Below are 24262 nucleotides of genomic sequence, written 5' to 3'. Positions count from 1 at the left end.
TTTTGTCTCTGGAAATCAACTAATCTGTGACAGTGACAGTGTGTGTGTGTGTGTGTGTGTGTGTGTGTGTGTGTGTGTGTGTGTGTGTGTGTGTGTGTGTGTGTGTGTGTGTGTGTGTGTGAGAGAGAGAGAGAGAGAGAAAGACAGTTTCCAATTTTGCAGCATTGTGAAGGCATCTAAGAGGTATAATGGACTGCATATGAGAGTGGTTCATGGTGACACAGTTAGATTCACGAGTGCTTCAGTAACATTTCACCATGTTTTCTGTGAATATTTAAAATAAAATTGCATATCAAGCTTCTCATATCTGAATATTTACACACTTTGTCCAGACTTCAATAGGAAAGCAAATTACATTATATGGACAAAGGTACTGGGCACTACTCATTATACCTATAGTAGCTGCTCAGCCATGTAAACCTATGGCATAAAGCACCTGGTTAACAGTTTTTGTGCTGATGTTAATGCCAGAGGAGATTTGAAACTCTGCAGTTACTGAGTCAGCAGAGCATTAGCACTTTGTATATTGTGTCTCAGCACTCGGAAAGCCTGCTATGTAACCTTATCAGATCTGAGGTGCTGCTGTTTCTAAACATTTCCACTTTGCAACAATACAACTTAGAAGCAATCATAGAATAAAGCCTTTCAGGTGAAATCATTCTACTGTAATCAGCTCTCTTCACCACCCTCCAGTTCACAGCTCTGTCAGCCTGCAGCAACCGCTTGTATCAGCCTTTCCCAAGCAGTATATCTAAGTCATCTACAACATGAGAGGTGGAGGGAAGAAGCAGAAGTAATGACCATATGATCACATTTTACTAAAACATTCAGTAGTACTTCATATTATAATACACTTATCATGAAATTCCAACATTTACCATGAAATTTTGAGTTGTGGTTTAATTAGGGTTTCCTTTTCAGCACATAAAAATTATTACCCTTAGGTACAGCAGAACAAAGGGGATTAAAACAAGCAGAACAAGTGGAGAACAAGTGGAGGTTTTAAAACAAACTAACTATACTAGAATTTCATAAATAACAACTAATTACTAACTAACCTGGAATTACAATGTGAGAAGGGGAAGTTAGGATACTTTGTAATACAGTCTTCACCCCTAAAATCATCAGTTGTTACACTACTTTGTTTTACCAGCAAGCATTTTTAGACACTGAAAATTAAAACCTAAATTCAATAAAAAACAATGCCATATTCATGATTCGATCCCCTCAGTGAGCCATCCAATCTGACACATACCCTCAACATATTCCACAGTCATGAAGAACTTACTTCAGCCACAAGAAGAACAAGGAGTCTCGCAGCAGATGGCGCGTGCCTTGATGTCACATCTGGGGTTACATGAGAGGCATGAACTGTGATGAGTTCTCCAAGAGCTTCAGAAGGAACTGCCAAGAGTCTTGAACAACTGTATGCAAGTATACTTAGTAGAACTGGTGTATTTACCAAAGCTAATAGTGGTTACATAAATATAAACTGTATTGCACTCTGTGCAATCAACAGGTTCATTCATTGGTAGTGTGGGCTTTGGAAGAGCCCAGAAATTAACATACTTCATTAACTGTTTTATAGCTCAGTAAATATAGTTGGAACTTAAACTGAAATTAAATAATTGATTAATCAGCACAACATTCATGAATAATACAGTTAATAGCTGATTACTCATTTATCAAACATCCTGTCACTGACATTAAAACTTTTGCCTTTTGTACATGCCATGACCTTAGAATCCGGAAACGAGTGACATGTTCACTGCTTATTTTACGAAGTCTCCTTCTCAGTAATGAGAATTTTAGTTATGGTTTGTGGAAGTTAAACCTTTTAAAGTCAGGTCTATTGATCTGTCCATTTCTTCATGTCTTTCATTTGCACATATTTTAGTAATAAATTTTAAAAAGGCTCACAACTAATGACTGTACAGATTACCAAGTTATCATCTTATTTTGCATGAATTTTTGCACTTTTATAACAAATACCCTTGTGCTGTGTTATGTAAGTTAATACTTACATATATTCCTGACCTAAAGCTTGGTTCATCAGCTTGGAGTTCAGATGAGTCCAGCAATTTAGAAGTTGTTTGTTATCACTTTACCTTTTTTTGGTCTACTTTTTAATCTGCAAGAATCAGTGGACCGCTGCTGCAGGCAAGTACACGACAGAGCGATAAGAAGAAAATGAGATGTATGTACTAATACCAAATACACACTGCAGCTCCAGAGGGTTGGCTGTTTAGTTAATGATTTCACTTCTCAAAAAAAAAAAAAAAAAAGGATAGTTAAATTTCTATTATTCCACTGGTTATTTTAGGGATTCTATTAAGTGTGAGACTTTATTTCTGTCTCAGAAGGCCTGCTGATACACTTCTGTGTATGTAGGGAACCTTTCTGTTTGTTGGCAGTCTATTTTTGCATTAACACGTCACAGATGTACTTTCACTACTGCAACAAAAGGTGTGACCCACTTACCTGTTTAGGTCCTTTTTGTCCCCGTTTTCTAAAACTGTGCAGGAAGGGGAAGAAGACGGGGAGTCAATGAAGCTAGAGGGAGGAAATAGATGGCTGGAGCGGCAATCTGAGAGATGAAGAGTCAGTGTTTGACCTTCTATTAATCAACCTCTCCCTCTGTTTAAGGTTAGAAATGTCCCATTTTTTCCATAAATGGTTCTTCAAATCTCTCACTACCTGTCACAGTAATCTGCTCAGGACGAGGTCAATGTCCACCAACACACCAGTGCTGTGACTCGTCTTGTTCTCTGTCAACCTTGCCTTTCTGTCAAGAGACTGTAATTTTCAGGAAGCTTGTACTCATTCACCCCATCTTTTGGCCTTTCACTTTCTTCCCTGTGATGTATTGATTGAGGTAAGGGCCACTTATTACCCCCTTGTTCTCTTCTCTCAGATCGTCTTGTGACCTAAATTCCCCCTTTTGTCCTCATTAATTAGCTGTGTATGAGAATGTGTGCCAAATAAGGGCACAAGTGGTCATTTTTCCACACGGGTCATCTAAGGCTTATTAATTCATGGCACAGTTCCACACATTACATCAGCACTTCATCCATGAGACGTTCACTCTGCCAGAAAAGATTGATTCCCTGTGCAGAGGGTTAGGTACAAACAATATCAGAGTGAACTCCATCACCTCATTAGTAAACAGCAAACGTTTTCTTGTCTCGAGCTGTTGTACAGACCACATTTAACCAAACATCATATGAGAGCCCATAGTGTTTATCACAAGGTTTCTCTCGCCGTGTACACATAATGTAAGGCTGCAGGCAGTGTAGCATCAGAGTTTATAAGGAAATGAAAGACGAAGAAAGCAAAGTTGCATTGGCAAAGTTCTGATTAGATTTACACCCGAGGGGGCCGCCGTTAGATATTGTTATATTGATGTAGGGTGCAGCTAATAAAAAAATGGGCCAATTTTAAGTAAAGAAATTCTTAAGATGGGTTTGTGGTAGTGTAGAAAGTCTTTTACGATCAGAAAAGGTATCACTGAAAGGGCTTGTTTTCATCCCCCCAACTTTAAACCATCACTCAGTCTATGTTTGTATCTGCTGCAAACAAAAGCAAGAAGAGAAAACAGCCTTGGTGGAGTTCTGGTTTCATACTGAAAATGCTCCCGAAACAATTAGAAGTTCAACAAAAGCAATTTAATGATATAACTGGGCTTTTTCTTATATTAAAGAAATTCAAATAATCTAATAAGAAAGCTTGATTTTGGGAGACAGACGCCATCTCCACTTTTCAAATTAGGCTTGAAATGTTCCTCTCTGATAAAGCTTATAATTGAGGCTGGATCAGGTGACCCCGAATCCTCCTTTAGTTACGCTGCAATTGTCCTAGGCTGTATAGTCATAGGAATCCATGATCCATTGGGTGTTTCTTTTTCACTCACTTTGTCTTTATACACCTCTCTGCACTGAATCAGTAGTTATTATTAATCTGCGGCCCCCTCCTGCAGTACGTGGCTGCCCCACCCTGAGCCTGGTTCTGTTGGAGGTTTCTTCCTGTTAAAAGGAAGTTTTTCCCCTTTAGGCGGTTTTCTTTGTATTATTGTAGGGTCTTACAATATAAAGCGCCCTGAAGCAACTGTTGTGATTTGACACTATATAAATAAAATTGAATTGAATTGAATTGAATTTTTCTGATGCGAATTATGACTTATTTGTATTATTTTAGTTAGACCAGACACTGATGAACAGACAATTATTCTGGGCTCCAGCCTGTTACAAGTAAGTGAGGACGTACAATCTTTATCCATTTCCCTTTAAAACGACCAATAACCAATTAGGTTAGTCACTTGTTAAACTGAGCTGAGCTGTCTACACTGTCAGCCTATCACATGTTGTTTCACGGCCATATTAATCAATGCTAGTGCTAATCAATACACTTTATGCAGCACAGTATTTACGTGTAGTTATATTTTGGGAAAGCTGCATGTTAAAGCTATGCTGCAGCTACAGCACAGACTTAATACAGCACAGGATGGCAACATACAGTATATTATTGACTTAAATAGGTATGTATATTTATTACTCCTTAAATACTAAATACAACAAATCTGTATGACCTGAATATCTTTAATTAAAAAGACAAACAAACAACCAAACCTACATATCACTTGTGGAAAAAAAGGTAAAACTTGGGCAAGCACATGTTCCTGTCATAGCTGCTGTGCATAAACTTTATAGAGACAAGTTGAGCTTCAGAGTTCATTTGACAGATCCACACTGCCTGCTGCTCAGTCTGTGTCCAATAGACTCAAGCCAGAAAACAGATGGGGGGAGGCTCTCTCACCAGCCGAGGGGGAAACTAGTGCTTTGAAGTGGATTGCAATCATTAAATCCTTCCATGTCCCTGGCACACAGGGTACGACAAAACTGTGCTGACAGCCATGGATGCAGAGTATGCTGCTTGTTTTGGTCTCTTTCTATTTTTAAATTAGTGTTGTTTGGCAAGCTGCTCCTGGTGATGATCATTACACAGGCATGAGTGTGCAAAACTTTCAAGCAGTGCTGCTTAACCTTTTTAGGTCAGGAGTCAACCTGACCTTTTAAGGATGAAAATATTTTAAGCTCCAAACCGACACGGCCAGGGCATAAAGTTTCAGACACAATAATACCACTGTCAGCCATTTACAGATAGCCATTTAAAAAGGCTGGACACTTTTGCATTACACTGGCTAACAGTCTAGATAACGGCTACTTGAAATAGCTTTTTATACAATTCAGATTTTGTTTTTAAAAAAATAGACATAAGTCAAACAATGCAGGTATGCCATAAAACCTCTCAGTGTAGTGGAAATGAAAGTGAGATGACTGCATGAAGGGTGTTCTGCAGTGTTTGAGAAATTACTTGTCAATCCTATGTTGCCCAGCTTTCTGCTCTGCACATGTTACTCATACTTTGGGGATATTTATGAAGCCAGAACCAGATTCTTTGAGAAGTTTTCAGGTTGTGATTTCAGTTCACATCAACAGCCAGGTGAACAACATTTTCCACATCCTTAATACCCCATTATAATTCTTGCATGCCAGTTTCTGAGCTGCTCCAAATATAAGTGATGTGAGTAAAATAGTATTCGTGGTGCTCATAATAAAAGAATTTTAAAAAGTGACCAGTTTTGGATTGTGTCTACGTAGTTCCACATAAAATGAGGTCATTTCTACTTGTGATTCCTCATTTCAGGTATCAGCAATACTGTTAAGACTAGCTGCAAAACTTTGTCAGGCAAAGATCTCAGAAATTGACATTCAAATTTGCGAACATCATCCCAAACTGTGTGTCTAGAGAGAAGATTGAAAAAGATATGTTGTAATTTGGTCCCTTCGGCTGTATAAAATCAGGCTGAAATTTCGCACATAAAAATAAAAGCAAATATGCAGTTTTCACCTTTGGTCCAAGGGATGTTCCACTGATGATGACTCAAATGAAGCTATAAGAAATAATCCATATCAATATGTGAAATGACTGGGCATGCAGCTGCTCTATTAACAAGGGGTACATGTAGGTTTGAAATTCATACTACAGATTTTTTTTTTTCTAAAGGTCTGATCATTTGATGCCACAGAAGACAAAATGACTAGTTTTGCAGGTAGAGTCTGGTCTTTCACACTGGAGGGTAAAATGTAGCAAAGACAGAATGTTTCCATTGTGCTAACCTGTTTAAGGAACTTTAATTACTCCACAATTCACAAAAGTATACAATGTTCTCAAGCCCCAACTTCTAAATGATATCACTTTAGTTGAACTAGGTGCCCCTGCAATGGCTTCCAATTAATTTCAAAATTATTTTAATGATACTAATCACTTTTAAAGCATGAACTGGCCAGACTCCAGTATGAACCTCAATCTGACTTTGAATAGAAGCCAGCAGGATAGTCTGATTTCCCAAGAAGTGATTTATGAAAATCCTTTTACCGAGAGGACCGATCAAGTGTGTCGTCATTGTAAGCCAGACAAACCTTTGCAATAATGGAAATTTGTGTTGCAAAACAATAAAAAATTATTAAAATGGAACCTGAAAAGCCTGTTTTAGACATGAGTAAAAACAAATTCCTCACTGTGGTTGCTTGCTCTTCTTCTCTTTAAAGAGAGCCCACAGTTTCTAATCTTACTACCACAAGTTCGCACCGTGTCAGCAGTCTCCTCCCCTTCGGTGTGCTCTCCATAGCGATTATACGTCTCCATGTCAGAGAGAGCACTCTCCAGTGCATCCTCTTCATAGTCAGTGTGGTAGTCGGATTCTTCTGATGCAAGGAAAGAGTGGGGGACAGGAAGCACACTGTGGGTGAATAAACTGGAATATTTGGAGTGTAGAATGGTGACAAATACACGTGGGTGTGCAGGTGTATAAGTCAGAACATTAGAAATGTCATACAGGGTGGACTTTGATGACAAATGCATTATAACTAGAGAGAAGAGGAATAAGAACAAGTTTGAAGCTATTTGAGAAATCTACAACTGTTCTTATGTTTAAAAAATTATATACAGTTACATTTACATTTCTTTATTTGATTGCAAATGCTTACTTACTAAATTTAAGAACACATTCCCTTTTCCATCAGCAGGTTTTACACTGAGGCTGTGTAGCTAACAACTCCTCTGTAAAGTTAAGGCCTAATAAAATATGACCTTTTGTTTGTGGGGTTTTGTTTTTCATTAGGTCAAGAATGACAAACACAAACACGGAGACATGAGCGTACTTAAAAAGTACTTTGAGTGTGGCTGAAAGCTGCAGTGTTGGAGTGTGTGTCAGTAGTTTTACCATCCACAAGAGGAGGTTTGACGGGCTCAATGCGGGACACAATTTCTGCCAGGTCAGTGAAGGAAGCATTGGGACATGTCACCACCTTAAAAAAAGCCACAGTCAGTTACAGGGACTACTGAGGAGGCATTATCGAATTTTATTGTCTTTGAATACGCTTCCAAACTGTGTGCCAAGCATGCCGGCTGCAAGAAACACCATAATGGAGTCGTCCTCCTCTAGATTGCTGTGTTGGAAATTACAGCAAAGTATAATGGAAACTAACCACATGAAAAAAAATCTGCTGCAGACTTTTGTGCAATTTCAGCTTTTCAGTGAAGCACATCTGGTTTTGCCTTTTTTTTTTTAAGCTTGACTAGTCCCAAAACCTTGGTTATGTTTTTAAGTCTTGATCTGCATTTTGTGCATCCATACAAATAAATAGTATCAAATGTATCACAGAAGGAGAAGCATTGCATCCCCTGGTTGTTGTACTCTCCAGTAGCATCTGAAAATAGAAAGGCATTCATTAACTGTGTGGGATGCCTATTGTTTAAAAGAATGAGAACAGAAGCCATTTAGTCTTAAACATTACGGTCTCAGATCTGCAATCATAAAAGTGGCTCCATCCTGTTTTCAGCAATTGTTCTGTTGCCTTTGTTGTTTGTTATCAGGGAGGGGGAGGTTGCCAGTGTGAGTCCTGCTGTTTTACCCTTCATCCTTGTGTTGTTGCTCAAACTGGGAGTAAATAACTTCTTCATCATTCTCATCATCTTTTGGTTAGGAGCTTTGTCTTTCTGTGACATTGCTTGGAACAAATCTGGTGCACAGAAATCTATTTTTGTGTACGTTAAGAGCAAACAATTTCATCCTTTTTATTTTTATTGTTATTACTTTATCAGAAAAAGGGGCTGAAGGCCTGAGGTTCAGCTAAAAATATTCTATATTATCTATATCTCTCTCTATATATATGTATATATATATACATATATATATATATATATTATATTATATTGTTTTTAAGGGATTTGTAATATGAGCGATTATAAATTCATTTGTTGTCATTACACTAGATTTCAGGCATGTGAGACTTCAATGTCGCTACTCCATTGTTATTACTGAGTTACACTCATCAGCCTTAAATTTACAGCATTTAATATTTTGCTTATTAATTAAATGCCCACCTTGATTATTTTTGGCACAGAAGACACTACTGCAATTTTCTTCAGCATATATACGTCCAAACAGGAACTGAACTACTGTGAAAATGTCGTTAAATGTCGAGGGTTTTTTAAAGCTCTGACTTATGTAAAGCTCTGCAGTAATAAATATTGCGTGTACTTTGAACTTAGAGCAGCATGACTACCTAGTATACCAATAAGTGGTACAAATTACTTGTTATCGAAGGCCGGAGGCCAGTACGAGGTTGCAGACCCAAAAGCAGACTCAATGCGAAATTGGTTCTTAACAAGAATTTATTTAAACAGAGTGAACGAGATATGTATGTATATACAGAAGGTGGAGAGAGGAGCGGAGCGGGATCTCTGAAGGAGAGCTCTGAAACAGAGGAAAGGGCAGTTAATATCAGAATGGTGATGCAGAGAACTATAGGTGAGTAAAGGTATGGCGGATGTTTCCCTACCTGCAAAAAAAGAGGTGAGAAGCTTCGTGGAGAGTATCAGAGTGAGTGTCCAGGCTGGATTGAGGAGCGAGTGAGTGTGTTGAAGATCAGAATTTGAATTCCAAGGGAGTCCAGCAGGGGCACGGTAGGCAGGAGGGCAGGCAGGTAACCTCTTTCCAAAAAGAGGCTGCAGGTGGATTTTGCAGGTGAGACCAGCGTCCAGTAGATTTCCAGCGGAGAACTGATTTGGAGCAGTGGCAGAGAGGCACAAGGAGACAAGGTTAAGCACGGGGTATAAGCACAAGCCACGTTGACCTTGGACCGTGGAGGCCCAGTTACCACCAGAAGGTAGCAGACAAACTGGCAAAGAATGGGAGACCTGGCCTTAAGACTCCCTCTGCTGATTAGCCACCCGATGGATTTCAGGTGAAACACCAGGAACTCCACCCACTAGGGTGGGCACAGGAAAACATAGGCTCCAGATGGAAAATCCCAATGCACTCATTCAGACCATGCAACTTGTACCTCAAAATTTGGCTGTAAAAAAAAACAGAGGACAAAAGTTTTCAATGTCATCACAACCCTAAAACAATGCATTGTAAAAAAATAAATAAATAACTTGATTAAGTTGTCAACTCACAGTATTTTAGTTATTAATCTCTCAAGCATTTGGATTAGTTATTTCATTTCCTATCACAATATTTTGTGGTTTTAAGTCACACACACAAAATCAAGCCCAGACTCTGCTATTGCTTTTTATTGAACTCTCCAATGCTTTCAGTTCAATTCAATTTTATTTATATAGTGTCAAATCACAACAACAGTTGCCACGAGGTGCTTTATATTGTAAGGTAAAGATCTTACAATAACACAAAGAAAACAAAGAAAACCCCTACAATCATATGACCCCCATGAGCAAGCACTTTGTTGATAGTGGAAAGGAAAAACTCCCTTTTAACAGGAAGAAACCTCCAGCAGAACCGGACTTAGAGAGGGGGGTGATCTGCTGCGACCGGCTGGAGGTGAGGGGAGGAAGACATTGCAAAGACACACTGTGGAAGACGGGCAAGATATTAATAATATCTGATGGTTAAATGCAGAGAGGTCTATTAACACATATTGAGTGAAAAAAGGTGACTAAAGAAGAAACACTGAGTGCATCATGGGAATCCCCCAGCAGCCTAGACCTATTGCAGGATAACTAAGGGAGTATTCGGGGTCACCTGATCCAACGCTAACTATATGCTTTATCAAAAAGGACAATTTTAAGCCTAATCTGTTAGGGGGCCTGGATCGTTGACCCAGTGGTTTTGTGTTTTTGGTTTTTTGATTTGGTTTATTATACCTTTAGCTTTCTTTGTCTATTGGGTTATAGGGTTGTTCTGAGTTTGGGTTATCTGTGTGGTTTATGTTACAGTTTTAGTCTTTTGGCTTCTGTCTGTGTTCCTTAGTTGCTGTCTCCCCTGTCTTCTGTATCCCCTTGTCAAGTTCGCATCTGTTTCCTGTTTTACTTTGAAGTCCGTGTCTCAGGTTACTGTATCGGGTTATGCATCCCCTGTCTCGTTAGCCCTGATTTGCCCCAGCTGTGTTTCCCTTCTGTCTCTCATTCACTAATTGCTCCCTCTGTGTATTTAAGCCCTGTGTTTAAAAAAGGCCTTTCAGGTGTTTTTAGGACATCCTGATAATAACGAATTATAGTAGTCCAGCCTAGAAGTAATAAACACATTAACTAGTTTTTCAGCATCACTCTGAGACAGGATGTTTGTAATTTTAGAGCTATTATGCAAATGGAAGAAAGCAGTTCTACTGTACATATGTTTAATATGCGCACTGAAGGACATATCCTGGTCAAAAACAACTCCACGATTCTTCACAGTGTTACTGAAAACCAAGGTAATGCCATCCTGAGTAAGCACGTAATTAGATTTTCAGGGCCGAGTACAATAACCTCTATCTGCATGTGTGTTATCTTGGTTTATGGATAGATAAATGTGGGTGTCATCTGCATATCAGTGAAAATGTATTCTATGCCTTCTAATGATGCTGCCTAAGGGAAGCATGTATAATATAAACAGAATTGGTCCTAGCACTGAACCCTGTGGAACTCCATAATTAACCTTAGTGTGTGACTCTCCATTTACATGAACAAATTGGAGTCTATTAGAAAGATATTACACAGTACATGTAATACCTACAGCATGCTCTAATTGCTGTAATGAAATATTATAGTTAACAGCACCAAACTCTGCACTGAGGTCTACAAGGACACTCACAGAGATGAGTCCACTGTCAGAGGCCATAAGAAGATCATTTGTGGCCTTCACTAAAGCTGTTTCTGTGCTGTGATGAGCTCTGAAACCTGACTGAACCTCTTGAAATAAACCACTCCTCTGCAGGTGATCAGTTAGCTGTTTTACAGTTACTCTTTTAGGAATTTTTGGGATAAAAAGGAAGGTTGGAGATTGCCCTACAATTAGCTAATACACCTAGAGATGGCTTTTTAAGTAACGTTTTAGCTACTGCCAACATGGAAGCCACCTGTGGAAATTAACTTATAAATCACTGAGACGATTTCCAAAAATATCATTATTTTTATTGATAGAATTAAAAACATTGCTGCACAGAATGGTGTGTCTTTACTCCTAATCAATCCATCACCTTAACTTTCTCAGCTAGGGGGTTAAGGCGTTTCCATAGCAGCCACCAGCCCGAGAGTGAGTCGCTGTAATTAGTGAGATTGGTTTCATCCCGGCTGCCCACATCAATAGCTATTACCACTTTGGCCCCCATGGAGCGCGCAACATCAGCTGGGAGAATCAGGGGAAGAAGACATCAAGACAAACAGCATACAGTACTGGTAAAATTAAAAATATATTGCTATAAGCAAACAGCTGAGCAACTACATCAAAGTACGGCAACTTTTAATACTTAATAAAGGGAAGGTACAAACTGAATGTAACAAACCAGGCAGGTTGTTGATATAGCCTCCATCCATCAGCAGGTGTCCATCTTTTGGGTGACACAGACGAAGGTGAAATCTATGTTGCATGACCCAGTTTCAGGCAAGTGTTAGCTGCCACATAAAGGGCCTCAGTACGGGTTTGACCAATACATGGACTGTAGGGTGCCCAGGGTACTGTGGCTGCAAAACAAGGCAAGATCATCACCCTTCCACCACCAAGCGGAACATGTCTGCTTTACTTCGTCTGTCCAAAGGACAAGGAGGCTTTCTGCTGGTAAGTTTTTCAAACAAGCCATACCTGTTCAGTCTTTTAACAAGCTAACTGGCTTGTAGAGTCTCAGATGCATGTCATGGGTTTTTTCTCTGAGCACAGCCTGATCTTGAGGTCAATTCGCTGTGATGTTGACTGCGGAGGAACACTGTGATGTGTAACACAATCACCTCTGAATGATCCAGACCAGCAAACTGCTTAAAGTTCTGCTCTCTTCCTCACACCCCTCCTCTCTTTCACAACTGCCATTCTTCTTCTGTATCCCCAAGAGTCAGTACAAGCCATTCACAGCTTGTCTAACCATTGAACCCTGTGTGTGTGTGTGTGTGTGTGTGTGTGTGTGTGTGTGTGTGTGTGTGTGTGTGTGTGTGTGTGTCTTATACTAGTAATATTAATAAGTCCATGACTTCATGTAATCAAGTTGACGTCGCTGCATTAAGTGAATCAAAACTGTAGGTTCCTGTCATTATATTCATCATTGTACAGATAAATGAGTCCCAAATGATTAAAATATTTTTTTGAGAATTATTTTAAACAAAAATACCAACTCGGTTCTTGATTTCTTAAATGAGAGCATGTTTTTCTACCTTATACATGAAATACATGTCATGAGCACTATACCAAACATCAATTTGCTCTCAAAAATTGCCTCAGTTCTCTGAGGGACAGATTACACAAGCGGACTGCACAATTTTAAAAACTCCTTTGACGTTACGGTCCATGATTATGTCATTGTCCAACATAATCCTTTCAGATTTATCAGCTGCACATTCATTGAACAAATCTCCTGGTCAATCACATCCCTAATGCGTTATGTCACAAAGAAAAGGCTGATGATGTTTGACTATCAGAGTCTCAGACCGGCCCATCTGCCACCATCCCTGTTTTTTTTTATTCCATGTTCTTTAATATAGCAAAATGTTTCAGCAAGTATTATTATTGAGTGGCAGGAGGATCCCACAGTTCCCCCCTCCCACCCCATTCTCCCGACTGATGCTTGATGTCACATTGCCTGTAAGAGCTTTCGTTTCTCTAAAAAAAAAAAAGGCTCAACACTGCATGAATTACAGTCTATCGGTGCTTTAAAGGTTTCTTTTAAAAAGCTCATTGTTTTGAGGTTCTTATCCACATGGACTGCTTTCCTGCATGAAGTCAAAGATGGTTCAGAAATGACTTGGAGAAAAACAGAAACCAGAAAGCTTCCAGTACCAAACTTGCCAATTTCACACAGAACTGGTTTTATTAAACTGCAGAATCTTTGTTAACTGAGTTACTTACCCTGTTTTTTTTAATTTGCTGGCAGAGGTCACAAATTATTATTTAATTTATCAATAAAAACTAATGACAGTGTGAACATGCCTTGATTTTTAAACTAACTAGATAGTACTGGTATTCTGCAGTAAGTCCCTGTGAATGCAAAGCACTGAATTTAGGTTAAAAATATTTTGGGGTGTCTTTGCATCGCAGGTACAGCAGTAAAATATCAGACTAATTAACTAATGAATTATCAATAAATTAGTAATAAAATGAGGTTCATGCACTGTACATATAAAAACAAATGTTGGATTTTAAAGTGTAGCTCTAACAGCTCCTAGTAATACACCTCTCTCTTCTCCTGGGAACCAGTGAACACCTCACCTCCCCTACAGTAGGGTCCTGCTCTCCTAGTCCCACAATAATGATGCAGTCAGCCTGACGGATGCACCTCTGTGTCCACGGGGTCAGTGTGTAGTCAGTCTGGTAAAGAACTATGCGATGGATGTCTTCTTGTTGGCCCAGCCAGCTGGACAGACGGTACTCATGAACACTAAAGAGGAAAGGAGTCCATTAATGACAGGCAGCATTGCTTTGCTGGCAGCATCCAAGACATCCATTTTCCTCTTGTGCCAATAGAGCAAACTTTAGCAGAATTTAATGAGCATGAAAGACAAAGCACAAAGAAAATAAAAACCAACAGAAAGCAGTAAGACACCGAAAAATACTCATTTTATTTGAGGTTTGAATAAGAGAAGATGGACCGGCCAAATTACATAAAATGTTTGAATCTGGCACAAAACATCCCTGTCAAGTGCAGCAGCTCCAAGACGCTGTTTGATAATAGCACTTGTCAGTAGAAGAGTGGGACCTTTATGTGAGAGATGATAGATTACACCCATGAATGTCTACTTCAAGGAGGTGTTGCGTCCAGGTTAAAGACAGCTGAAAAGTGATTTGATTGTTCAGGTGCATCTCAGATCTTTTAAAGTCAAACATCCACCACATTGTGAAGCATTGGTGAAAGTATTTTATGTGATACATTATAATAAAGCAAGGAAAGGTACTACACTGAAAACACAAGTACCTCATTTAAACCTTTTAACTGTTTGTAATCTCTAAAGTCCTCCTTATATGGTCAATCCCTAAAGCCCTTAATGCTCATTAAAGTGAAAATCTAATTCCTTAATTTGGTGTTAATTTGTCTGTACTGTCTTATTTAACCAAAAGCAAATGAACATCTGTCCTGAAGGCTCAGTTCCAGTTCAAATTAGGGTGCAAACAGGAATCCATAATACTTAAGGAGAGAGTATTTCCATCATGGAAGACAGACAGCACATCTAATCCTGTCTCCATGCCTTGATAAGAAGTTTTGGAAAATGATAACAGAGTAGAGCTCTTATGTTTAACTCTCATGCCCTCCTCTTCTTTTTAGTCAGAATTTTGAAATCCGGCATCATCCATACTCTGTTGATGCATTTTACAGCTTTTCGACACCTTCGTGGACAAAAATGCACACATATAAAATCTGGCATAAAATTCCCATACAACAATTTTTTCTGCTTTTTTTTTTTTCATAAACACACACACACACAGACTGCTCAGAGACACACATTCATCCACATCCACCCCACCCTCTGAAGTGTGGATGGAGTGCCCCCCATAGCCAGCAGTCAACCTCTGCCCAGACCACCAGCCAATCCCGAGACCAGGTAGGATGTACGATGGGGGGGTGGGCGGTGCTCATCGACGCCTCCTCCCACAACACCTCCAGTGTCTAAGGTGCATGTAAGGTCAACGCACCAAAGACCAGCACCCATCACCCAACGAGCTGAATCAGTTCTACGCCCGTTTCGAGGTTAGCCAGGCGGCTAATGCTATCTACCGCCTGAGTACCGAGGACAGTGACGTCATCAGCGAGAGACCGGTGGCCAGCATCGCGGAGCATGACGTCCGAGCGGCATTGAGGAGAGTGAACACAAGGAAAGCGGCGGGGCCAGACGGCATCACCGGCCGTCTGCTGCGCTGCTGTGCTGACCAGCTAGCAGGTGTGTTCACTTACATCTTCAACGAGTCCCTGGCGAAGTCTGTGGTCCCCACATGCTTCAAAAGATCCACCATCATCCCTGTGCCCAAGAACAGCAAACCCTCATCCCTGAACGATTACCGGCCAGTTGCACTGACCTCGGTAGTAATGAAGGTGTTTGAGAGGCTGCTGAAGAACATCATCTCCTCCTCCATCCCAGACACCACAGATCCGCTGCAGTTCACCTACCGATCCAACAGATCCACAGAGGATGCCATCGCCCACGTCCTGCACACCACCCTCAGCCACGTGGACAAGAAACAGGGTAACTATGTGCGAATGCTGTTTGTTGATTACAGTTCAGCGTTTAACACAATAGTGCCCTGCAGACTGTTCACAAAGCTCAGGGATCTGGGACTTAACAGCCGTCTATGTGCATGGGTGTTGGACTTCCTCACTGGCAGAACTCAGGTGGTGAGGGTGGGTAGATGCGTCTCTAACAGCATCACCATCAACACAGGAGCACCTCAGGGATGTGTCCTCTCGCCACTGCTCTACTCCCTCTACACTTCAGACTGTGTGGCCACCCATGGCTCCAACACCATTGTGAAGTTTGCTGACGACACAGTGGTGTTGGGTGCCATCTCCAACAACGATGAGGCGGCCTACATGGATGAAGTGAAGAATCTGGCATCATGGTGCCAGGACAACCACCTCCAGCTGAACGTCGGCAAGACCAAGGAGCTGGTGGTGGACTTCAGAAGGGGTCAGCACAGAGACTACAAGCCCATTATCATCAATGGAGCTCCAGTGGAGAGGGTGCAGTCCTTCAAGTATCTTGGTGTCCACATCTCCTCAGACCTGACATGGGCTGCCCACATTCAGGTCCAGACCAAAAAGGCTAGGCAGCGCCTGTATCACCTACGACAACTGAGGAAGTTCAGGGTCTCTCCAAAGATCCTCAGGATTTTCTATACAGGCGCTGTGGAGAGCATCCTCACACAGAACATGACATCGTGGTTTGGGAACAGCTGTGTGAAGGACCAAAAAGCTCTCCAGAGAGTGATCCGTACAGCAGAACGCTGCTGCAGGATTGCTCTCCCCCCGCTTCAGGACACCTACACCAGGAGATGCCGGACTAGAGCAGCGCAGATATTGAAGGACCCGTCCCATCCTGGCAACAAACTGTTCCAACTTCTGCAATCTGGTAGAAGGTTCCGCATCATCCGGGCAAGGACAGAGAGACTCAAGAGGAGCTTCTATCCCCAAGCCATCCGGGCCCTAAACACACACACACCCGCCCTCTCATATCATCTATAATTGACTGAGACAGGACTCTCTTCCAGACACTCTAAACCAAGGCACAATGTACATTCCAAATTCCTTTAATTTTAAATGTGTTTATATTGTGGCGAGCTCAGACAAGGAGGAGACGGAGGTATCGTTTGGTCTTGCTTCCCGTGAGCTAGCCAGGGAGCACAGCCGTTTATTAACATTTGCAGAAGAGCACACTGCCGCTAGCTAACTGCTCAGCGCGGCAACAACACAGCAACAACACACAGGGCGCCCTCTGACCCCGGAAGGACACACCATCGCAGCGAGAGGGCGTCACCCGTCACCATGGCAACATACACAAAACATAACTGTACAAACAGAACCCCGAACAGCCCTGACCCGCTACAATATTGTCTATTCTGTAAAATAGTCAGATGTCTATTCATATTAATGTACAGAATTCACCTGCTTGCTGCTACTACTGCACATTCACCCAATGTATATATATATATATATATATATATATATATGTTCTTCCTCTACCCCCCCCCATTTTTGCACATGTCGAGGAGCGTGTCAGGCTACATTTCACTGTGTGTTATACTTGTATAACTATGCATGTGACAAATAAAGAACCTTGAACCTTGAACCATCATTCCTACCGAAAACGGTAGTCCAGCTGTTCCACTCAGGGACTTCTTGGTTAAAAACAAAAAAGAGAATCAAAGTAATCATGAAAATAGTACAAATAACTAATAAAAATAACATGTTGCATTCACTGAAACTTAACACGATGAACATTTTAAAAATGTCATGGATTACCTTGTGTAGTGCCAAAGACTCCCTCTCCACACCTTCGTGGACAAAAATGCCCCATTCACTTGCATTGAAACCACATTTTTTTAAATCTCTCTGCCAATGCAGTATAAAACCGTGCATTCTGTAATGTCAGCATTTCATTTTGAAGAACAGTTGTGATATTCCACCAGATTCATCTATTTTCTCATTTTAGGCCAATGCATGAAATTCTTGTTTTGTTATTTTATGGAACCATGTGATTACCAGGGGCCAGGATGCGTGTGTGAAATCATTTTCAATCAATGCAAACTGCAACAACAAAATATAAACAACATGTGATGTATCTGTGTGTTTGAGAGAAATAGATAAATGGATTGAGAGAGGGTGCGTGTGTGTGTGTGTCTGTGTGTGCGTGTGTGTGTGTCTGTGTGTGTGCGTGTAAAGGCATGGGTCTGCGTGGCATTGTTGCAGTCTCTCATCCTCATTTTTCCAACCATGTTTCATGACATCACATACAGAGGGTTTATAGTGTACAACATACATATTACAGTGGCACATCATATATGACTAAATGCATTTTACTTTAAGATTTTCAAGAAAAGCTCACTTACAAGTACGTAATTCAAGTTAATTAATTTTGAGTCTTGCTAGTCCACAGACCTACTGATGCAGTAAGTGTGTGTGTGTGTGTGGGGGGGGGGGGGGGGGGGGGGAGCTAAGAATAACCTCTACCCTTCTACCCTTCATCTAAAACTGACGTCAACACGGCCGTACTAAATTTGTCTCACAATCTTATTACCACTATTACAGAAGCTCCAATGACAGCTTTTCTCCTCCAGGTAACAGTAACCATAGCATCCATTAACCCAGGTATTATTAGAAGCATTGTGACAGGAACCAGTCACGCCAGCCAACAGGGAGGTGGGTGAGTGAAACCAAGTGACTTTGCTTTACACAGGTTGAAAATACCATTTTAGAGTTTAATATGAGAAAAACTTAGCAGTACTGTTAAAATATTTAGAAGATACTTTAGAATCAGATTTGATCAATATCATCATCATCACATCATGTTTGTATAAAAATTGGCCATAAACTCATTCTGAATATTTTCCATTTAATTGCATTTATCTCTTTGGGTAACTCAATATTGTTTTGATTTTATACTCTTTTTAATTTTCAGACCCAACACTTTTGAGTATTACATGTTAAAATGTTTTACAACAAAGTAAACGCAGTTGAGTTATTCATGTTCTTTAGGCTTTGTTACTAAGCACAATCAATAGGAAATGCATGCTACATACACCATGTTACCATAAATATTCACTCAACCATCTGAATAATTAAGCTCAGGTGTTCCAATCACTTCCATGGACACAAATGTATAAAAATCAAACACCTATCCATGCAAACTGCTTCTACAAACATCTGTGAAAGAATGGGTAGCTCTCAGGAGCTCATTGAATTCCAGCATGTTACAGTGATAGGATGCCACCTATGTTAGTTCAGTCATGAAATTTCCTCACTACCAAATGTTGCACAGACAAATATTAGTGTTATTATACAAAGTGGAAGTGACTAGGAAGAACAGCAACTCGAACTGCCACGAAAACCACAGAACAGGGTCAGCGGATGTTGAGGTGTATAGTATGCGGAGGTTGCCAAATTTCTGCAAAGTCAGTTGCTACAGACCTTCAAATTTCATGTGGCCTTCATGCAATGAGTTTCCAAGGCCGAGCAGCTGCATCTAAGCATTACATCACCAAGCACGATGTAACGGATTGCCAACACTGGACTGTAGAGCAGTGGAGGGATGGAGGGTGGGGGGATTATAGCGAGGGATTGTTTTTCAGGAGTTGGACTCGGCCTTAATTCCAGTGAAAGGAACTCTTAATGCTGAAGCATGCTGAAGCATTTTGGACAATTTCATGCTCCCAACTTTGTGGCAATAGTTTGGGGATTGCCACTTCCTGTTCAAGCATGAAAGCTCACAAAGCAAGGTCACAAACACATGGATGAGCGAGTTTGGTGTGAAAGAACTTGAGTGGCTTACACAGAGTCCTGACCTCAACCTGACAGAACACCTTTAGGATAAATTAGAGGAGAGACTGTGAGCCAGGTCACCTTACAAATCTGCTTCTGGAAGAATGTCCAAAAATTCCCATAAACACACTCCTAGACCTTGTGGAAAGCCTTCCCAGACAATTTGAAGCTGTTATAGATGCAAAGTGTGTACTGACATTTTAATAAACACTATGGATTCAGATTGGGATGTCACTCAACTTCCTGCATGTGAACACTATATTTTGCCAATGCAGTGTATAAACTCAACTGATAGGTTAATTTGTGTCAAAATAAAAACAAGTGTTCAAAGCGCTAAAATTGCAAGGATTAAAAATATAATTGGATAATTTCAGCCAGCTGTGTGTGTTGCATGCAAAAATTCAAACATAGCTCAAAACTGAATAAAACTTTATATATAAAAGCAAAAAACAAGAAACTCGAAGGGAGGTATTTTACTAGCAAAATTGGATCCAGTCAAATGGATCACAACACATGCAAAAACATCTAGTTATTAAGCAGGAAAACAACCCTAGACATACAAGAAATCTAGGGGGTTAGAGAATGAATAGCTTTACTGACCATCTCAGTCACCTGATCCTATTCTAACAGAACTGCATACCACCTGCTAAAGACTAGACTGAAAACAGAGACCCCACAGCAACAAGAGCTGAAGGTGGCTGGGAGAACATAATGGGGAAGGATAAAAAGGATCTGGTGGCATTAATGGCTCAAAGACTTTAGGCACTCATTAACTGCAAATGACATTCTAAAACATCTACATAGATCTTGCTTTATTGATGTAAAATAGACATACTGAACCTCTGGTGTGGCACATTTATGTAGTGTCAACCGCTTTAGCCATCTCCACATTATGTGTTTCAATATATTCAGGTTAATGTAAACTATCCTAATACTTAAAGGACTGGTAAATGAATTGATATACTGGATAACTCAACAGGGAATGAATATCTAATTTCCTTTTAATCAGATTAAAGGCCACTAAACAAAATGAGAAATGATTTAACTACTGTAGTGCGCACACCCACACTCCTCTGGCAGCCTGGCAAATGAATTTGGTGCATGCTTTTGACTAAATGCACTTGGAATTGTCCCAAAAAGAGCCCGAGACAAAGAGCATGAAAAAAGATAAAAAATTATCTGGATTGTTTTTTATGCATATTCTATTTCAGCTGCCTTTTGGCTACATTCCCCCCCCCCCCCCCCCCCCCCCCCCTTTGTTTAAATATATCCCAAGATGTACTGGTCTTAGTCTGCATTTACTGAAAGTAGAAAGTAGAACATACAGGAAATCCAGTCTCATCAGCCATATGCAGTATACTGACAGCTAATAGGCCGTTCCATTTCTGATATTAACATTGTAATTTTTTATATCTAACCTTTTAACAGGTTCTTATATGAAAACAAACAGCTAGTGTTGTTTGATACAACATGGATATTAATAGTCTTCCATCAACTCTTCCCCAGCTGTCTTCCCTCTGGCTGTCACGGTGCTTACCACTCCAATCAGGTCACTACGTCCGTACTCCCCTATCAACTCTTTCTTGCCATCCTCCTTCATGATTACTGAGCGCAGTCGACCACTCAGCACTATGAAAGTGCTGTCTGATTTCTCTCCCTGCCTGCAAAAAGAAAATGAACTACAGATAACTGCAGTCTACTGCAAATCTGCAAACAACTCACAATCACATTTCCAAATTCAGCTTCCCCTCCCTCGATTAGTATTTATTAACTTGTCCCGCATGAACCAAGTAATACCTGTAGTGTTACGAGTTGATTTCACACATGAGGCACAAGGCAGCAGAGGAATACCTGTAAACAGCCCTGCCAGCTTCGACAGCCATCCAGTCAAGAGCAAAGTCTATTTGCCTGACAAAAGATGACATCCTCTTCACCACAGCATGAGCAACATTCAGCACCACTTTGGGCTCCACTCGCATTATCCTAAGGAATAAAGAAGAATCCACAAAAGGACAAAGTAGAAGTAGCCATCTTTGTTTTCCCCTCCAACTCTACAGTGCTGAACATCACAACAGTGTGAGGATGTGTGTCCAGGTCACTCACTTATAAAAATGTGTTTCGGGAAATAGAGAGGAAGCTGCAATCTCGCTGAGCTCAAAGGAGTCGAGCACTTTTGTACATAAACACCGAAGCGAGAGGAATTACTCACCACGGACATCGGGAGAAGTCACAGCATGTGAGCGGGGAACGAGCACACGAAGAATGATTATTGTGACAGATGATTATTTGCATCTTTTGTCAATAAACACACTTTATTCTACACAGGAAGTCCTGCGTGTGGGTCCTGCTTTCACCACTCTGACAGAACGATCCAGCCAGAAATGGACCCAGCGGATTTGGATCCCATTCAGCAAGGACTTGGATCCTGTCACTTCAGGGGGATCAATTGGATCGGCATGAGAAAATGCTGCAGCATTTCTCTAAGGAACAGAGCACTCTCCTTTAATGTGTAACAGAGATTAAAGGTATGTTACAGTCTCACCCGTCTGCGCCTCCTCCACCACATATACCGCCACACAGCATCGCAGCTGCCTGCCCGCTTCCTCCTTCGGTGCCCTCCGAGCCACGGAAACACCCATTACCCATCCTGGAGAAATTCTCTGGTGAGTTGGACAAAACAGATAGATTTCGGACTCGATGTGCACTACCGTTTCATCAGCAAAACTGAGCCTACACCTCAGACAGCTCAAAAATGTATTTTATGTTGGAGCTGTTGACGGGGTGTGCTCTGAAATGGGCTCAGGCGGTTCTTAAAGCTCACCCTGACATATTCTATAATGACTCTTTCATAGTCTATAGAATAGAAAACACAAAGTTCTGTTGTGTTTTCTACAAAGGTTCGAGCCCAGATGCTGCCGCACACAAAATGTTCCACCTACGGCAAGGCAAGAGAGCCATGGTGGACTTCTACACTGACTTTTGGATTTTGGCAGAGGAGACGGGGTGGGGGGAAAATGGTCTCTGAGGGGCTTTTCTCAATAGCCTTAATGAAGACTTAAAGTGTGACTTGTCCCCTAAGAATTACCTAAATCACTGGATGCATTATTATCAATGTGTGTTAGGATGGATGGCCACATCCAGGAGTACGGTGGGCAAGCTGCCGGTTTCTGTCGATTCCATTGGGAGGTTGCCTCCGGGGGACAGAGCCCTGAGAGGTGGGAGGCTGCTGGGAAGAGGAGCAATCGATCCAGCTCAGCCGGGCCCGACTTTCGCACTCGGACTGGAATCAAAGGCAGTGAACGGGGAGTGTTTCTTCTGTGGGAAAAAAAGGACATTATGCAGACTCATGCCCAGCTCGGCCAAAATAGCAGGCCCGTCGGTAAACGTAGGGATGCAGTTACCTTTGGTTAAACACACACATCCCACAGATAGATTGGTCCAAGAGTTGTATTGCGGGTTGGAGTTTGTGGTGCCATAAGAACTGTTTGCACTCGGCCACTCTTAGTGTCTCACCATCCACTCCATCTGAACCGATCACAGTTCCTGATTTGTCCTCTGTTTGTGTCGTTGTATTTAGCAAGGACTGAGCTCTCTCCCTTCCTCCACATGGATCCTAGGATTATGGAATAGACCTGCTTTCTGGCGTGCCTCTCACCACCAGTCACCTGTATAGTCTTTCCAAGCCAGAACAGGAGGCCATTGATTGATACATAACCAGTTCACTAGCTGCCGGAATAATCCGCCCCTCCAAGTCCCCACTTGGAATCTCTCTGTCCATTGACTTTTGGGGGTTAAACAAAATCACTGTTAAGAACAAGTACCCCCTGCCGTTGCTTTCTTCTGCCTTTGAACTGTTACAAGGGGCCACCATTTTTACTAAGCTTGAATTAAGAAATGCTTTTCATTTGGTCAGGATCAGGGAGGGAGATGAGTGTAAGACAGCATTAAATATGCACCTGGGACATTTTGAGTACCTGGTCATGCCTTTTGGCCTCACCAATGGTCCCACAGTTTTTCAGGCCCTAGTGAATGACGTGTTGAGAGATTTCATTAATCACTGTGTTTTTGTGTACCTGGATGACATTTTGATCTTGGCAGACCATGAGGGACACGTCTGCCAGGTACTACAACAGTTGTTGGAGAACTGACTTTTTCGTCAAAGGAGAGAAATGTGAGTTCCACCTACAGTCGGTCGCTTTTCTTTTTCTTATTGTCGAGCAAGGATAGCTGCGGGTGAACCTGGCAAAAATCAAGGCAGTGGTGGAATGGCTAGAGCCCAGGACCCGTAAACAGCTACAGAGGTTTTGGGGATTTGCTCATTTTTACATACGCTTCATCCATGATTTCAGTTGCGTTGCTCTCCCTTTGACATGCTTATCCTCTCCCAAGGTCTCTTTCCAGTGGTCTCCAGTGGCGCAACAAGCATTCACCCAGCTCAAGCAGAAATTTGCCTCTGCGCCCATCCTGATTCAACCAGACCTCTCTGAACCGTTCATAGTTGAAGTGGACGCCATCGGATTCAGGAGTTGGAGCTCTGTTGTCACAGCATTCCGGGGGTAAGCTTCATCCGTGCTTTTTTGTCCTGTCGTCTCTCACAGGCTGAGCAGAATTACGACGTGGAGGACCGGGAGTTGCTGGCCCTAAAGCTTGCATTGGAGGAATGGAGGCATCTGGATGGACCACAAAAACCTTGAGTACTTGCAAGCAACCAAATGCCTCAACTCCCGTCAGGCCATGCTGGCTCTGTCCTTTAC

The 24262-nt window shown here is 41.4% G+C and overlaps 1 protein-coding gene across 1 annotated transcript; it reads right to left on the bottom strand.

Annotated features, from left to right (window-relative positions):
• Positions 1-13753: 13753 nt before the first annotated feature.
• LOC146383629 (patatin-like phospholipase domain-containing protein 7) lies at positions 13754-21911 on the bottom strand. The gene is made up of 4 exons (XM_084934994.1): positions 21718-21911; positions 21360-21491; positions 21046-21169; positions 13754-13922 (listed from the first exon to the last, which is right to left on the bottom strand). Exons 1-4 carry the CDS (start codon positions 21798-21800, stop codon positions 13914-13916), a joined length of 348 nt encoding a protein of 115 aa, XP_084791120.1. The 5' UTR covers positions 21801-21911; the 3' UTR covers positions 13754-13913.
• Positions 21912-24262: the final 2351 nt, after the last annotated feature.

The sequence above is a fragment of the Perissodus microlepis genome, chromosome 7, assembly GCF_051167445.1.
Source record: "Perissodus microlepis isolate ML-2025 ecotype Zambia chromosome 7, ASM5116744v1, whole genome shotgun sequence".
In the NCBI taxonomy this organism is placed as follows: domain Eukaryota; kingdom Metazoa; phylum Chordata; class Actinopteri; order Cichliformes; family Cichlidae; genus Perissodus; species Perissodus microlepis.
Note: the sequence above shows the minus strand (reverse complement) of the source record. Positions and strands in the feature narration are given on the sequence as shown.

Coding starts and splice junctions, on each gene's coding strand:
- LOC146383629 (XM_084934994.1), bottom strand. CDS start 21,800: ATGCAAATAATCATCTGTCACAATAATCATTCTTCGTGTGCTCGTTCC. Junction 21,492..21,717: donor GACTTCTCCCGATGTCCGTG/GTGAGTAATTCC, acceptor TTTATTCCTTAG/GATAATGCGAGTGGAGCCCA. Junction 21,170..21,359: donor GCTGGCAGGGCTGTTTACAG/GTATTCCTCTGC, acceptor TTCTTTTTGCAG/GCAGGGAGAGAAATCAGACA.